The sequence below is a fragment of the Erinaceus europaeus genome, chromosome 1, assembly GCF_950295315.1.
Source record: "Erinaceus europaeus chromosome 1, mEriEur2.1, whole genome shotgun sequence".
In the NCBI taxonomy this organism is placed as follows: Eukaryota; Metazoa; Chordata; class Mammalia; order Eulipotyphla; family Erinaceidae; genus Erinaceus; species Erinaceus europaeus.
In genome coordinates this window covers 27877646-27895804 of record NC_080162.1, presented here as the reverse complement: position 1 = coordinate 27895804, position 18159 = coordinate 27877646, and the positions used below count along the sequence as shown (strand labels likewise).

General features: G+C 40.0%; 1 protein-coding gene across 3 annotated transcripts in view; it reads right to left on the bottom strand.

The window, feature by feature from the left end:
* KCNMA1 (potassium calcium-activated channel subfamily M alpha 1) overlaps positions 1 to 18159 on the bottom strand; it is a 638320-nt gene that overhangs the window by 220460 nt on the left and 399701 nt on the right. For all 3 annotated transcript variants that reach the window (XM_060170921.1, XM_060170943.1, XM_060170877.1), the window contains exon 13: positions 10919 to 11074. In XM_060170921.1, the coding sequence (XP_060026904.1) occupies positions 10919 to 11074 (156 nt within the window). The remainder of the gene's footprint in view (positions 1 to 10918; positions 11075 to 18159) is intronic.

Sequence of the window (18159 nt, the reverse complement as noted above, 5' to 3'; positions counted from 1 at the left end):
ACTACAGCCCGACTCCCAATGAGTTGCTTTCTTATTTCATCAGTGAACAAAAGAGGTGAACTGCTAATTTATAAATATATATGTTAACATATATTTTATATGGAAAAATTGCTGTATGGACATTTAGTTATGTGGCAAAGGTATTTATGGTGAAAATGTTCGTACTGAAACTACCTAGAACCAACACAGATGTTATAATTTTTTGACAAAGTCCTTAAATTTATTATTATATAGGTTTTCCAGTAACTAATGGGGACCTTTTGTGAAAAATGTGAAAGACAAAAGCTTTAGGGAAAAAAACAAGGGCCACATAGAATTTCTATACTTACAAAAATACAGTAACTAACACACTCATGAAGTGGACTTGCTACTAGAATGATGATGTCAGAAGAGTAAATTTAAATGTAGATCAAAATGTTTTGCTATTTGAATTAAGACTAAAAAGCAATTGAATAGAAAATAAGTTTCTGTTCATAAGAAAAAATAAAGACACCTATGTAAAATGGTATACAAAGGGCATCTACAAAACTACAACAACTAGCATTACACTTGTGAAATGAACACTGAGAATTTCCCCAACATAGCTAGCTATCTACTCTCACTCCTCCTACTCCACATCCTCCAAGAAGGTCAATCAGTGCAGTATTGTTGCAGGATATAAGGAAGGTCAACATAGAAACATAATTACTTTCTGAGAAAAGAAGAGCAGGCAGAACTATAGAAAAAATGGGCAAATATATAAATAGAGAGAGATAGTTATAGAAATAATAGTTAACCCATACTATGACCTTGGGAGAACTACTGCAGTTTCCAGAGGAGGAAATGGGGACACAGAACTCCAGTGTTATGGAATTATACCCCTGTTATCTCATAATTCTGTAAATCTATAGTAAATCACTAGTAACATTTTAAAAAGAAAAAAGAAAGGAAAATTAATGTGTATGTCTATGAACCACCAATGAACTAATAAAAAAATCTTATATTTTAAATGGACCAAATATTTCAACAAACAGGTTACAGAACTGACAAATGAGCATATGAAAAGATGTTCACCATCACTGACCATTAGGAAAATAAATATTAACGAGAATTTACCATGTTAAGATGGCATACCTATTAGAATAACTACAATAAAAATATGACAAAAGAAAGTGCTAACAAGAATAGATAGCGACCAACACTCTCATTCATTGCTGAGGGCAGCTATAAATGGTACAACCATTATGGAAATATATTTGGCAGTTTCGTTAACAGCTAAGCATACATTCACCCTATAATCCAACAATTCTAATTCTAGATATTTATCCTAGAGAAATTAAAGCTTACAAATTTCTAAAGGAATGTTTACATCAAGTTCTACTCATAATTTAGGGTAAACTGGAAGCCACTGTTACAGGAATGAGTGGCTAAATTGTAGTATATCCATAAAATGTCATACTATTCACCAATAGAAAACAGAATAAAAGGGTCCAGGTGGTGGCACAACTGGTTGAGAGCACATTTTACAATGCACAAGGACCTAGGTTCGAGCCCCCAGTCCCCACCTACAGGAGGAAAGCTTTGCAAGTGGTGAAGCAGGGCTGCAGGTGTCTCTGTCTCTCTCTATCTCCCCCTTCCCTCTCAATTTCTCTCTCTATGCAATAAATACATAAAGATAATGAAAATTTTTTTTTAAAGATAAAGCAATAAAATACTAATATATATAACAAAGGGGAAATATTGAAATACACAGTAACCAAGAACAAAAATGTGTATCTTAAAACTGTAAAGTGCTGTGCAAACTTAGGGTACTGCTAAAATTTTAAAGTTCTTGAAAAAACATCCACTATATCTAATCTGTGGCAGCTGCCTGCTTAGCAATGCTACAAGGGGGTTCGGGTATAAAGTTATACTTGGTATCAGCTTATGGTGGTGAGATCCAATAGAGTTAATAAAGGAAATCTGAAAATTTACTTTTAATGGTTTATCAATCCCTAAGTTAAAAAGTAGAAAGTGGGGTAGTCAAGTAGACTCAGTCTATGGATGCCATGGTGTATTGAAAAATGGGAACAGTTTATTAAGAGCCAATGACCTCTGGTAGAGCTTGTTCTGATGTTTGACCAGAGGCTTGATCCAAATGGCCCTGAGTTCACCTTAGTGGCAATACCCTGCTGGCTGAGTGTCTGTTTCTTCTGAGCTTTCATGTTGAGTCCTGGCCATTGCAGCATCTGTGACTGTGTCCTCCAATGGGTATGAGACTATTTGTAAGCTATGTAATCTTTCTGTGCTGTTGTTATTATTATTATTATTATTACTATTATTCAGTCCATGCCAAGAGTCAAAATAAAAAAATCCATATGTGATTGCAGCTATAAAACCAAAGGGAAAATATTAGACAAAAATATAACATTTTGGGGTTTCTAAGTTTGTTTTACCTTTAATGCTAGGCAGACAGTTTACACAAATCATTTTGCTGCAAAGTAAAAAATAATGAGTTAAATGTGTTCCCTGTCACTCTCAATCATGTACGTTTGCCTTTGATTGACCAAACATATAAGACACATGAAATGACTTTCTAATCATGTTAGGTGGAGAGAGGGAGAAGGGAAAGAGATGAGGAAGGAGAGTTTTCAACCTCTTTTATTTTATTCAAAAATTCCATTGACATTTTCTGGCAATCTTCTAACACACTCTATGGGCTTCTCTTTGCTAATAATGTTTGCCTTGAGAATTTGTAAAGGTCTGAGAACTCTTTAATTCAATGTTATAGAAATTACTAGCGCCAGAGGAGAACAGAATCCCTGTTAATGGTTCATGGCTTAATTCTCTCTTCCTCTGAAATAATGTTAAGGTTCTACTTTTAGGTGGTTATCAGTCATCTTGGGTAGACTCACTAGCACTGGAAGAGGTAGGCTGAGACCCTAATCGAATGAGATTCAAGGAGGGAGAAAAGAGGATGCACAATGTTGACCCAAATGGGATACCAAAATTTAGCAAATTCACTTCAATTCATGGATGTTTATTTTGAGTTGTGAATTTAAACACTGGCTGGGTTTTCTGGCAGCTAAAGTGGTCTATAACCAGATCTAACCAACCTCCATCCATCCTAGCCAAGGATCATAAAGCTTTGCATTTCAAGTTTCTATGTGGAGTCAAAGCTCTTTAATTTGGCAAGGGAACCACCCACAGTAGCAAAGAAAGTTTTTGACATCAAACTCACCCGAAATTGTAAGTCCTTCCTGGTGCTGGGCTTACGCCATCCCACCCCTTCCACCCACCCAGCTGTCTGTAGTAAAGGCAGGCTAGGCTAGTATGAGGCCAGTTCATTCATTCATTCATTCATTCATTCATTCATTCATTCATTCATTCAGTACACATTTTACTAAGTTAAATATTATAAGTCAAACTCTGCTCTAAGCACTGGGAATCCAGTATGTGGCTCTAAGCTATGCCATGGATTAAAGCAAAGCCAGGTGAATAAATAAGAATATGAGGATATGAAATGTGGAAGGGAAGTGATTCAAACAATTCTATTTTTTTTTTCTTTTTTTTTTTTTCTTTTTTCCTCCTCCAGGGTTATTGCTGGGCTCGGTGCCTGCACCATGAATCCACCGCTCCTGGAGGCCATTTTTCCCCCCCTTTTGTTGCCCTTGTTGTAGCTTCGTTGTGGTTATTATTATTGCCCTTGTTGACGCAATTCGTTGTTGGATAGGACAGAGAGAAATGGAGAGAGGAGGGGAAGACAGAGAAGGGGAGAGAAAGACACCTGCAGACCTGCTTCATCGCCTGTGAAGCGACTCCCCTGCAGGTGGGGAGCCGGGGGCTCGAACCGGGATCCTTACGCAGGTCCCTGCGCTTTGCGCCACATGCGCTTAACCCACTGCGCCACCGCCCGACCCCCACAATTTTATTTTTATCTATTTATTTATTTTTTGCCACCAGAGTGGCATGATACCTATACAACATCTCTACCACTCCCAGTGACTTTTATCAATTTTATTTTCTTTTTCTTACAGAGACAGAAAGAAATGGAAAGGAAATAGAAAGGAGAGAAAGATAACTGCAACATTGTTCCACCACTCATGAAGCTTCCCCACTTCAAGTGGGAAGCGGGGGTCTTGAGCACAGGGTATACTACCACCAGATCCCAATGCAAAAAAAAATTAAATGCTACTTTGATTTTTTTTTCTACATGGAAACTTTACTCCATGGAGCTAAGAAGATCTACATTCTTTCTAGAGGTTATAGGGAAGTCAGACATTGATGTCCTAGTAGGAACCTTCTGAGTTTCCAAGGAGATTTCGACCATAGTTACTTTCTTTTTGATTTTATAGCACTGTCCAGAAAAAGTGATGATGCATTAAGCATATATTTATTAGAGACAATACCATATACATATATTGGGGGATCAGACATTGTGGAGATGGTGATCCTTCTCAAGAGATTCCTAATTATACACTTTCCCTACACATAAAAAAAAAATTTTAAAAAAAGGCTTCTGGGGAGTTAGGCGGTAGCGCAGCTGGTTAGGCGCACATGGCGAGAAGTGCAAGGACCAGCATAAGGATCCAGGTTCGAGCCCCCAGCTCCCCACCTGCAGGGGAGTTGTTTCACAGGTGGTGAAGCAGCTCTGCAGGTGTTTGTCTTTCTCACCCCCTCTGTGTCTTCCCCTCCTCTCTCCATTTCTCTCTGTCCTATCTAACAACGATGACATCAATAACACAGCAATAGTAACTACAGCAACAAAAGGGAAAATAAAATAATAAATAAACAAAAATTTTTAAAGGCTTCTAAGGCATAAATGATGGACTATTCTTAATAGAAGCCCATATTACAAGGGTGTGTTGACTTTATGCTTAATAATATGTGCATTCATACAATGTGCACTTTTAAAGTGATATGTTAAAAAACTTTAGGCAAATGTTTGCTTTTATTCCATTTTTTAAAAGTGCAATGCTAAGATCATAGAAGCTCTAACTATAATATATAATAATAGTAAATACGGAGTGAAGTCATAAAGGGCTGATAAAGAGAAGAGTCATGTAGGCTAGGAGAAGGCCATGGCTAGGGGAAAGGTATACTAGTCAGTGGCAACAGAAAAGTGCAAAACATGCAGATGGACAAAAGGAGTGCAGCTGATGGTCATCAGCGTGAGAGCACTTGCAAGCAAGGGAAAGCCCCAAAAGTCTTAGGAGCCTGATTGCTCAGGAAATACAGATGGGTTTTTTTGTTTGTTTGTTTGTTTTTTTATATACAACCCCTAGCCCCCAACCCCACAAACCAGCCAATAAGAATTGTTTGTTTTCCCCAGAAGCACCTACCTAAGCTAATTAGTTTCACCTGTGACCATAACAGTACATGATGGTATTCCCCTTTTTGGAAGTCTAATTCAATTTTTCCTATATCCTCACCCTTGCTTAGACTGGTCACTTAGCCATCTTGATGCAGTGACCTCTGTCCTTGCAGGACTAGCCTTCAAGAAAAATCAATAGTAAGCACCAAATAGGGCTATGCAGACATCCACACATCAGAACAAACTCTGCTGAAGTGTATCAGTGCCTCTTAGCCCTAAGGAGAGCAGTGTGGTTAGCCTGTAATATGGTAGGTGCTCATATAATCTCTATTAAGTCAAAGTTTCCATAAACCAAACCAAAGAAAACTGTAGTAGTGGCACTAATATTATTGCATCTTTTGTTGACTGCATCTCTTCATCTTAAGGATGAACCTGGGACCAGTCTGAACTAACATTGTAGTTTCTTAATTCCAAGTTTTATGCCCTCACATGGGTTGACGAGCTTCCTATACTGCACAGTGTCTGGTGCTAGAATATGTAGGGCTAACAGTAGCTCCAAATTTGGGGAAGATTAGAAATATATCACTGTCAAAATTAAATGAGGTAAATAAGACTTGACACATAGCACCTGGTGAATTGAAGCTATTATTTAATATCTCTAGCTTCTAAACCATATGTGCTTCTTAAAGATTTACTCTTCCACTAGTGAGAAAAATCAAAGCATCACTTCAGTATATTCAGTGTTGGGGATCAAACTCCTGACCTTGAGCACACAAGTTTTCATGATACACCTCTATGCCACTTTCCCAGATGCCCACAAGCTTTTATACATAAATATATACAAACACACATATTCAAACATGTAACTCTAAATATGCTTGTTAAAAATAGTTGTTTGGGCTGTAAGTAATGTTAGAACTATGTGTTGCTGAAACTTTCTCTTAATATGGTAATAGAAGTAGGACAGAAACTGTTTTTATACCCAGCAAAGCCCATCTCAACCAGAACCTAATCTAAATAACATGAACCTTATTCAGAAACAGAGAGCATGATGGAGGTGGTTGTATTATGGTCAATATCAAGCTTTTTTTCAATCACAAATCCCAAATTTTATGAAATAGGAAAAAATTTCAGAGATTTGTCACATAGTTTCTACATCTTTGGTAACTGATTTATTCAATCAAAAAATAATTATGGATGTGGCAGAGGAAGTGGTTCAATGCAGATCAGAGGACTATAAGTGTGAGGTGCTGGGTAAGAGCCCTGGCACCATGTATGCTGGAAAGATACACTGGCCCCTCTCTCTCACTCTTCAGATAAATAAATAAATAAATAAACCTCAAAATAGTAACGATTATAGGCTTCATTTCATGTTTCAGCTGTCTATGGTGTATGTGTAGTAGCAGTAGTAGTAATAGGAGGAGGATGAAGGGGAGGTGGAGGAGGAAGTTAACAAAGCTAAAATAATTGGCAAATAATTGGTAAACCTGACAGTGATTTAAATGTGCTAAATTTAAAGTCTCCGTGTAGATTAAAAAGGAATTTGAAGAGCTTAATCAGCATCTAAACACACATCCTCCCACATACAATTTATCATATCCAAGGACAGCTAATCCTAGAAAGAATGATAGCACAGTTAACAAAGACAGCAGCAGGTCAAGCCCTAAGTTGGAACCAGATATGCTGAAGAGAAAGTCAAGTACTATTTAGTTAAGACTCTAAACAAAACAAAACAAAAATCAATAGATCTTAAATTACATCCAAGTGAGGAAGCCAAGTAGAGAATAAATGTGGCCACTTATTCAGGGATGAAGTGATGGCAGATAGGCTAAATAAGTTCATTGTCTGGTGTTTACAGAAGACATTAGAAAGAGTCTCACTTGAACCTGACAGGCAGGTGGTAAGAGATCAGATAGTGGTAAATGAACAGGATGTTCCAGGCCTGGCTGATAATGTATATGATAAATCACAGGAACCAGGACATTCACTTGCACTTCTTAAAGAAACTCAAAGGAGAAAACTGGAAGCTGCAGAACAAAATGCTTAACCTGTCATTAGCGAAAGCTATGGGGTCAGAGGACTCCTCTGCGGGGTCAACTTGAGCCTCTTGATTAAAGGTATTGGCTATAAAGTTAGCATGGATTTGTTAAACAGACCCCAGCACACTAGAAACTATAGAGGATATGACTTGAAGGTTAAGTGGAGCAAATTAAGGACAAATAATGCCCCCCCAAGCAAAAGTCTCTAGAAGTAGTTATCAAGCTTAAAGAAGTAATTTTCTCCAAATATGTGTGCTGAAAGGACGAAAAAATGGTACTTCTGAACTGAGTCTCCTTTGTGACTCCTGCATGGTAGTAGTTTCTCTTTCTCTCTCCCTTTTTGGTTGTGCTTTATCACTCTCATTTTAGGACTTAGCTTTTTGTTTCACCTGTACTAAAAGCCCAGTAAATAGTCACTGTTTTTCTGTCTGCAAGAAGTCATGACCATTACAGTCCTGTTTCTCTCTCTACTCTTAGCAAGGCAGAATACAATGTATTCTGCAGAACCTCAAAGCAGACAGTGTAAATGCCCAGAGCAAGGAAGGGGGTGAGCTCACACTCCACGTACAGCTCACAGAAACACTAAGTGCTCTCAAGGGATCAAATGCTGCCAAAGACTCATCCCATCTCCCTCTATCCTAATAGGCCTACCTGTCCCCATGGAAGTGCCGGTGAATTCTCTACTACAGACCATGGGGGACACTGGTAAAGGAAGCAATTTATGTATGTAGTGATCCACTTACAAATTTCCTTTCCATTTGCCCCTTCCCCAAATGAAAATAAGTCCATGTTTTGTGGCCTCCTGGAATCAGAGATAATATATAAAGCATGCCAAGGAAAGTATGTTAAGCTCTTATTATGACCTAAAAGAGATAAAGATCTGGGATTTAGAGGATTAGTGCACAAAGGCAACACTACTTAATGTGGAATATATAGACAATTCTTACTTTGAATATGGGGGGGCATGAAGAGTAGCCTTATTTTCAGGTCATGTGTTCTAGCAAATTCCAACATAAAGACCACTTCAATGTCAAAAGGCCAAACTCAGAGAGCTACCTCCAAACTCAGAGAAGTTGGCACTGGACAGAAATAACATGGAAATATAACCCCAGGAGGGAAATGTGTTTTCAGTTACACCAGGACCCAGCCCAGATCTCCCTAAATAGGAAATTGGCAGTGGGATTAGTTGGGCTGGAGGGGATGTCCTTGGCGACAGAGGTGAAACCCTTCAGGGTCTTGAGGAAAGTTGGACAGAAGTTCCCTCTGTTGGTAATAACACTGAAGAGTCAGCATCACAACTATTGCATTAATTTTCTTGACAGGCAGCTCCAGTTACCATGCAGCCACCACAAAATCAAAACATACGCATGTCAAGTGCCCCATCTGTGGTAGGGCTCTGCCAAGGTCCCTGTTACATCAACACAAGGAAGCAGAGCCCAGCTCCTAAGACCATGTGCGTGTTCTTACTGTAGGTATTCCCCTGCTGGAGGAAACCACCAGTGCTTGGCTGGAAGAGATAGTGGAGGTCTCTTGGTGACAGCCCTTTATCCTAAGTCTGGGTTCCTTGCATTGGCTGTAAGAGTCCTAGGAGACACCAAGCTACATCTGGTTTTCTGGCTGGCCTCGAAGTCCAGCCACAAAGACCTCCCTGTCGCCTTCCTTTTGCCTACATTTAGTTTCAGCTAGGCAGGGGAATAGCAGCCTGGATTAAAGAAGACATCTCAAGGAATGCAATGTCCCTATTGGTGAGCTGAGCCTGGGCCAGAAGTTCTGTCAACTTGAGCACTTTGGGCACATAGTGAATTGCAGATTTTTTTAAAAATCAAAGTATCTGTTGCTAACGCGACTGACAGATGGGATTCAAACAATTTGTTCTTTTACATAGGGCAATGTTAACTACCTGCTGCCTAGTTAAAGTAAATTAAGTGAGTTCAAAGCATAATGACCTAGACAAAGTCCTACCTTGAGTGATACAACTATAGGTACAACTATAGACAGGTAGGTGAGTATTTCTTTTTTTGTTTGCTTTGTTTTTCCTTTTTGTTGCCCGTGTTGTTTTATTGTTGTACTTATTATTGTTGTTATTATTGATGTCATCATTGTTGGATAGGACAGAGAGAAATGGAGAGAGGAGGGGAAGACAGAGAGGGGGAGAGAAAGATAGACACCTGCAGACCTGCTTCACCACCTGTGAAGCGACTCCCCTGCAGGTGGCGAGCCAGGGGCTCTAACCGGATCCTTACACCTGGTCCTGCACTTCGTGCCACTTAACCTGCTGTACTACCCCCCGGCCCCCAGTAGGTGAGTATTTCTATGAAGTTAGTCTATCACCTGCATCTCCTTTCTTCACACCCATCCTTCTCTCTGAATTCAAGGTCATTGCCTCAAGACTACCAAATAACTCACTGCAGAAACAAGTTAGAATTCCATCTTTAACGTCAGAGCTCTTGAGCCTCTTTGCAAAAACTCCTCGAGACTCACTCATCTCCCACCTCAACCCTTACTTTTAGGAAGTAGAATATCCACAAATGTGTAACAGGAGGAGGTTAAGCTATCAGATCTTGAGCTAAATGCTGCCATTGCCAAGTCACAAAAGTCCAAACAAAACAACTTTTATTTTACTGGTTTGCCACCTTGGCTGTTGAGGCTTAGCATTATCCTAGGACAAGGGCAAAGACAAGGACAAGCGTGGAAGGCATAGCATAGTGGTTATGCAAACAGACTCTAATGCCTGAGGCACCAAGGTCCCAAGTTCAATCCCTCACACTACCATAGGCCAGAGCTAAGCAGTGCTCTGGTAAAAAATAAATTAATAAATAAAGCGGGGGGATGCCAAGGGATGATTTTCCAACACGCAGTGCTCCAAAAGTTTCTTATTGGGGACCTGGGTCCTCAACCTAATAGCATGGAAACACACCCTGGCCCAGCCTGTGAGGAGAGTCAGCCCTCTTTGCTTGTGTTGGTCCTGTCAGTAGAAGTCACCTTGGGGGCTTGGAAGGGCTGCTCAGTCAGCTCTGTGAGGTAGACAAGCACATTCAGACCCTTGGTCTCCCAGTGTAAGGGGCCCCTCTGCTAGGGACTCAGTTCATCCTTTCACTCTCCATTCAAATAACCATGGCATGTCAGCCCTGTTGGCCTCCTTGATTGTGCAGAAATAAATAAATGAATTATGTTGTTGGGGTTTGGGCTTCAGCACAAACACATGGTCTGCATTTACCCACACAGTGAGAGGTCCACCAGCCACTTGATGTAAAAGAACGAAATGATAATTCTTTTCTTTAGGCGCTCTGGTGCCATATGGAATGTATATAAATCATATTTTTGTTTTAACAGCGGAGGCTTTGTTGATAGATAAACATGTGGTTTATCTAAAAAAAGAGAGGATTGTGCTTTGAACAATCATTTAATGGCCGTGGATGTGCCAAATAAAAATAAAAACATAATTTTGAAAGAAGTTGGCCTTGTGCCCAAATCTGTAACAAGGAATTTCTCCTTAACCAAAGTGGTTAAACTAGTCGATCTGTTTTGAGTTTAAGCTGTGCTCTCTACTCAACCCCACGACAAACTGAATCCGGGGCTAATGTGCTCTAATAGGACAAGACGTTACCTTTATGAATGACCTCATGGAGAAGAGGTTGGCAAGCATGGTGGAGAGGCCTTGGGCCAGGCAGCTCTGGGCTATGAACCCCAGCTTCAGCTCTGCAAGGCAGATTGCATCATCACCCTCTTTCCAATTCCAACTTGGGATGTTTAGCAGATGGGCCTGTGGAAAGAAAAACAGGTATGAGGCCTTCCTTTGTATATTTCAATTGTCTAATGTCTCTTCTGGAAAGCGTGAGACTGCCCAGTGCTCAGGGTCATCCAGGCCCATCCTCTCTCTTCTTGTCTGAGATTAGAATTTGGTATTTTATTCAAATTTTCCATTCATCAGATTTCAGTATCTCAAAAACATTGTTTCAGTACCTAACAAGATCAATTCTCCCCCTCACCTTTGTCATTTGGCCAATTCAGTCCAGACTGAATTTTCTCATGTGAAGGACACATCACCCAATACTGTTAGAATGTCTGGTTATATTGTTCATAAATTATCTCCTTAAATATACCCTAAGATTTTCAGACGTCTATGTAGCTTGGATTCTTCCCACTCCCCTTTTTCTCTCTGCTTTCCCAATATTCCAGATGACTAGTTCCCAAGCTTACACAGGCATCAGTAACCTGAAGAGTTTGAAAAAACAAAGATTGCTGCCTTCTCCCCCAGAATTTCTGATTCAGCAAATGTTAAGGTGTTGTTGTGTGCAGTGGAGAAGAGAGAGAGGAGGTCCCGAGCGAAGAGGGAACACAAATCTTTATTTGTGCTGGCACCTCAGAGTTGGGTGCTAGAGAAGCAGGTTGGGCCATGTGGAGGTAGCGAAAATGGCCGCTGCCGCCTCACTCAGTAACCTTTCCTGCATCTGAACACTGAAGTGAAGTGCTGACAAGAGAACGAGGTGTGGAAGAAAAAGGGCTTTTATAGGAGCAGCTTTCGCGAGAATGAGAAGGGGGAGGAGTAACCATAGCACTCCAGGATAGGATAATAACTCTCGTGAGAATGGGAAGGGGGAGGAGTGACCAAAGCACTCCAAATATGGTGGGGAAATAGACAATGCCCTGAGGGCACAACATGGCAGAAAAACTCTCGCAGGAACTAGCAGTAGCCTGAGGGGACAACATGGCAGATGTGACTGCATCTGCACAATATCCCAACATTAAGGTGAAGCCAGAGAATTTCATTTCTAGAGAGCTGGAAGTGATGTTGATGCTGCTAATCCAGGGACCACACTTTCAGAAACACTACCTACATCAGTTGGTAAAACAAATGTAGACATGCTGCAATCTCGTGCATATGAACTGCCCTTGTTCACTAGTAAGGATGGATCTGAGATAAGTAGCCAGAGATATGCTCATTCAATTATTTGTTTTAAGTGGAATGTAGCATAAAGTCTCTGGATTAAAAAAAAAAAAATCCGAATTCAAAAAGTTCTCAGCAGACCAGGTGGTTATGTACTGGCTAGAACCCACACATTACCATGTGAAAGGACTTGGGTCCAACCTGGTCCCCACCCACAGGGGTAAGTTTCATGAGAAGTGGAGCAGTGCTGGAGTTATCTCTCCTTCTGTTTCTCACTCTCACTGTGGCATTCAACTTCTATCAAAAAGAAAGAAAAGAAGTAGAAGAAAGGAAAGAAGAAAGAAAGGGGGAGGGAAGGAAAGAGGGGAGGAGGGAGAAAAGAAGGAAGTGAGGAAGGAAGGAAAGAAGGGAGGGGGGAATAAAAGGCCATGAGTATAATGGAGTCGTACTGTAGGTACCAAGTACCTTTTTGAAAACAACCTTCCTGGTTCATGCCCCTGATTCCCCACCCATGGGGGGGGGGGGGGTGTCACTTCACAAGCAGTGAAGCACATCTGCAGTTATCTATCTTTCTCTCTCCATTTCTATCTTCCTATCACCTCTCAATTTCTCTCTGTCCTATACAATAAAATGGGGGGGGAAAAGTGATTGCCAGGAGCTGTGGATTCGTGGTGTGGGCACCGAGCCCCAGCTATAAACCTGGAGGCAAAAAAGAAAAATAAAAAAGAAACAAGGAAATTAATTCTCAAACAAGAGCAAAGTGACCCCCCCCAAAAAAAAGAAAAAAGCAGCCAGAATAAATTTAAGAGGTATTGAAGTGAAGTATAACATTTAGTTTAAAAATAAAATTAAAATAAACAAATTCAAAATGCGAAGACTTAAACAAGAATAGACATGAGGAGCAAGATAAAATCCAATTATATGGATATCTAAAATCCCAACTAGAAGTCAATCATTTGACAGGTTACAGAGAAACCCAAAGGATTGGATTTGTTAAAAATGGTCTCCAAGGGGGTCGGGCGGTGGCGCAGTGGGTTAAGCGCATGTGGCGCATAAGCGCAGGGACCGGAGTAAGGATCCCGGTTCGAGCCCCCGGCTCCCCACCTGCAGGGGAGTCGCTTCACAGGCGATGAAGCAGGTCTGCAGGTGTCTATCTTTCTCTCCCCTTCTCTGTCTTCCCCTCCTCTCTCCATTTCTCTCTGTCCTATCCAACAACGAATTGCGTCAACAAGGGCAATAATAATAACCACAATGAAGCTACAACAAGGGCAACAAAAGGGGGAAAAAATGGCCTCCAGGAGCGGTGGATTCATGGTGCAGGCACCGAGCCCAGCAATAACCCTGGAGGGGGAAAAAAAAAAAAAATGGTCTCCAGATCAAGGGAAGCAAATATTTCATTCTGTTGTGGACTGGTCATCCTAGTTCCAATGTATTTGATCTACCTGTAACACTCAAATTTAAAATGGGAAACTGATAAATGGAATAACTTCCATTTATAATAACTTCCATTTATACTCCTTGTGAGAGTTGTGAGCTTTGAAAAACAAGTTTTAAAGAAGAATCAGAGAGGCCAGCCATGTTTAGGTTAAAAAACAGTCTTGCTTTCAAGGTGACAGGATGCTTATTTCTGAACACTTCCATTGCTCCTATGACCAAGAGGGAAGAGGCTTGTCTTCCTTTATTCCAGAGATCAGGATTAGAATAGGCAGACATATATTGTAAGAAAGTAGTTTTTTTTATTTTGCTTCCTTTACAAAGGAACTTTCTAAGGATGTCATGTATCTACTAAATGGAGAAGGTTGCTTTCAAAAAACCAAGGTCTTTGTCCCTAAAACTCAGTGTTTCTACTATTCACAGTAGAAAGGCAGCTTATGAGAGGCCAAATCAGAGGGCTAAGGCCTAGATTTTATTTTTTTTTTTTAAGATTTTTTTTTATTGATTAGAAAGGAGAGAAAGAGAATCAGACATCACTCTGGTTCATGTGTTGACAGGGATCAAACTCAGGACCTCATGCTTGAGAATGCAGTGCTTTTATGTACTGCAACACCTCATGGATCATTAAGGCCTAGACTTTGTAGTTCTGAAGTCATTACTTCTGCTCAAGCATCACAAACACACAAGCAGCACAAAGGAGGCTTCCCTTTGAGGATAGCATATCAAAATTGTACTAGGTGGAATTGGAACACAACACACCATTGTAGAAACAAAAAGGAAGTCCATGCTCTTCTGTTATAAATATCACTGAGGAAAGTCCTTGTAAAATCTAGTTGTGTGACTATCTTATGAATTCTAACCTAGTAGTGTCTATTCCCAATCATCCCTGATGACAGCATGGTTAAAATAATCCTGTATGGGAAAACTAACAGATTGTAATTTCTACCAAGTTGAATATTAGAGATTTTCCCACATTAGCCTTGCCCTGCATTCTATTTTCCCCCATTTTTCACTGACTTCAGATGGTCACTTTGTATTATTATTATTTTTTTATTTAAGAAAGGAGACATTAACAAAACTGTAGAATAAGAGGGGTACAATTCCACACAATTCCCATATCACTTTGTATTTTAAAGAAAATATCAGTCTAAGTGTATAAATTTTCCTTTGAATTAGCATCATCTGAGAAGAAATTAAATCTAAATAATGAATAAGTAAATCACAGAGCTGGAAATGAGATTTGGGTGGTCTAAGTCTGAGAGGGACACCATATAATCTCTCATGGCATCTTCACACAAACAAACCCTTTTCAAAAGAGTCACTCATATCCCCATGTGCTATCCAGGATATGAAGTCCTTCTTTTAGGCCTAGGGTCCTGTATGTCTCCATCTGGTTTAAGTTCCTCAGATATATTTAACATGTCATTACATGAGAACATCAAGTTTGTTTCATTTCTTAGACTTCCACAGTATCCATTTTTAGTCATCTCATCATCTCCAATAGGGTAGGGAGTAGAGAGGGTCCACCAAAGGCTGAGAGATAAGTCAGTATGCACGAGGCAAAGAGAAGACAGTGCCCCAGGAACTCAAAGTCTTTATTTCTTGCAACTGTCTTGTTCATTTGAAGGAAATGTGTTTATTGAAATGTCAACATTACTGTACAACAGACTAGAGGCAAATCCTCCCTAGTCTGGAGAACAAAAAGACCAAGGCATCTATCTCTCTGTTTCAGCTACTGGGCCACTCCTCATCTCAACAAGGACATGAAAATAGGCTGGCCTGGGAAACCAGGAGAGATGAATACCAATATCTCACTACCCACACAAAATAGCAGAAGTCACATTGAAGACCTAAGAATATCATTTCAGATAAAACTATAAGCCAATACCACATGAACTATAAAGAACAATAAAGAATTATTCCTTATTATTCAACACCACAGTCTAAGTGTTAAGTGGTACTAGTGTAAAAGCTCAAAGAACTTGCATTTCCACCAGGTCACTTGCTTCCAGATTAATGATCTCATTCATTAAAGTCTGCTAGGATTAAGAAAAGAATCTACTCTTAGCTAGAGGTAGGAGGCTAAGTGGTGGTTCCCCTGGTAGAGCATACACATAACCATATACAAGGGTCCAGGCTGGAGCCCTGGGCCACTACATGGTAGCACTTGTAGAGAGGAAGCTTTAATAGTGATGGAGCAGTACTGTGGTATCTCTCTCACCCCCTATTAAAAATAAAAGGCTTTCAGTACCAGTAGAGTTATGCAGTCACTATAAGTCCTGTGGCAGTACTGATGGGAAAAAAATATATACTGTTCTCAAAATTACGAGGAGTGACAATTTCTTAAGACATCATAAACATTTCTTCCTTGAGGAGTTTCAAGTCATTTACACTCAAATCAGAAATGTTCTGCACCATTGAATTCCTGTATTCATAGAGTATTTCTCTTTGTGAATTCTAGCAATGCAAATATTGGATTGTCAGAAAAGCCATGAAACATTTTTGCATAGAAAAATATGTCATGACTCTTCTGACAACCCAATAGATCCACTCTGGAGAGCATCAGTCTTTCCACAACGCTTACTTTATGGATCACAGTTTGGGTCAATGGGTTGTAGCTCTATTTAAAGAGAAGGTGGCAACTGGCCGTTTCTGTCAGCTCACTGGCTTCCAAGTGAGTCTGTCTTATACCCACTAGAACTGCTCTGCAATAAAGTATAGATGTCCAGTCTGAAGTCATGCACAGATGGTCAAATGAGGGCTGAATGAGATAATAAGTGTCAAAGCTTTTTTAAAACCATAAATATGACACAAATGACTAAAATTATTATGACAAAAAACTCAGAACTGGATAGGCAGCTCCCCTATCCCTCTCTAGGCTCTATTATACCACATTTGGGGACTGAATTTTTGTTATTTTAACCTTTACATCCAATCACAGAATTAATTGAAAATAAAGTAAGGTTTACATATATATAGCTGATTCTTTCTTTCTTTTTAAGAATTATTTTTTTTACAACAGATGAGAAGGAAAGAGAGAGAGAGAGACCAGAGCACTGCACATGTGTGGTGCTAGGGATCAAACCCATGGCCTCACATATACAACTCCTCTGCTGTATACACTGAGCAACTTCTCTGGCACAGATTCTCTCTTGAGAGCAAGTTTGAATGTGTAGAGCTCTCAGAGCATCTGGGCATGGGTAGAGAGAAAATACCAAGAGAAAAGAAAATACTTCCTGGAAGAAGAAAGACATTGAAAGCACAGGAAGGAGCAATTTGTGAAACAGCAAAATTGTAAAATTATATTTTTAAAAAACTACAATTTTGTGAGGAGTGAGATGACCAATAACAACTAGTGAACTTTCTGTTCTATATTTCAAGAAAAATGTAATGATTAAGAAAAACATCCTGTGTCATTGTGTCCCTTATATATTCATGGGGCAAAGTCTCACACGTATATTTTTCAAGTAGGTTGGGTGGTCCCAAAACAAAATATGTTTTAAGGAAATTAGCATAATTGGCTGATGGTTCACTATTGTTTCTGGAAAAACTGGGGACTTATTATAAAGGTTTGTAAAAGACATTTAGCTTGCTATGGTTGTGTAAATAGGGACCTGGGACCATCTGGATCCTAGGACTGTTGAGCTACTTAAAATTTGACAAGAATCAGATAGCTGAAATCCTCCTTAATTTCTTGAAGATGCTATATCAGCACTCATTGGAAAGAGAAAAAAAAAAAAAGCTGACACTCCTTTCTAAACATACAATATAAATTGTCCTATTCAACCTAAATTCAGCCAAAAATATAAACAACAGCTTAAAGTACTCCCACACTACACGAAATGTCAAATTACAAATGAAAGGAGAGTTTGTTGCCTTGGTTGCTGCCACTAGCTACAGTCTTGCTAATGAAATTCACCTCCAACTACGGAGGCTGCTGTCAAAAATCTTTTCTGGACTGATGCTTGTGTGTCATCAATATTGTTACTTTGTCTCCTCAGTGTCCTCATGCTTCCCAGAGACAAACAGGAAGGACAATGTGATCTTGGGCCCCACCACCAAACTCACAATACATTACGCAGTGGAACCACCTGTGAGGGTTGGACAACGGTTGGCAATGGGCAGAAACCTGACTGGTAGTCCAGTTCAGACAGCAGGCACCACTTGACAATGGCCTATGATGGGCCTCCACATAGCAAAATAGGCAGCATGTGCCAGCAATTAAGCAATAATGGCATGGCACTAGGGCATTTGGCAGAACCAGGTCTTCTCTATGTCACCTGACAGCCTGCTTTGTAGAGGATATGGCTTATAAGACAGGATACATGTTCACTCACAACCCAACAGGGAGTTATTCTGCTCAGACAAGACACCTGGTTCCAGGTACTGAGCAGCCTCCAGTTTCTAAGCTTCATTAAGGGGATAAACAGTTCCATATCAAACAGAAAATGGTGCCACTTCCCTCCCACAAAGCTGTTTCCCTGGGAGTTCAATGACCAACTGAGTGAAGAAGCAATGTATTTGAG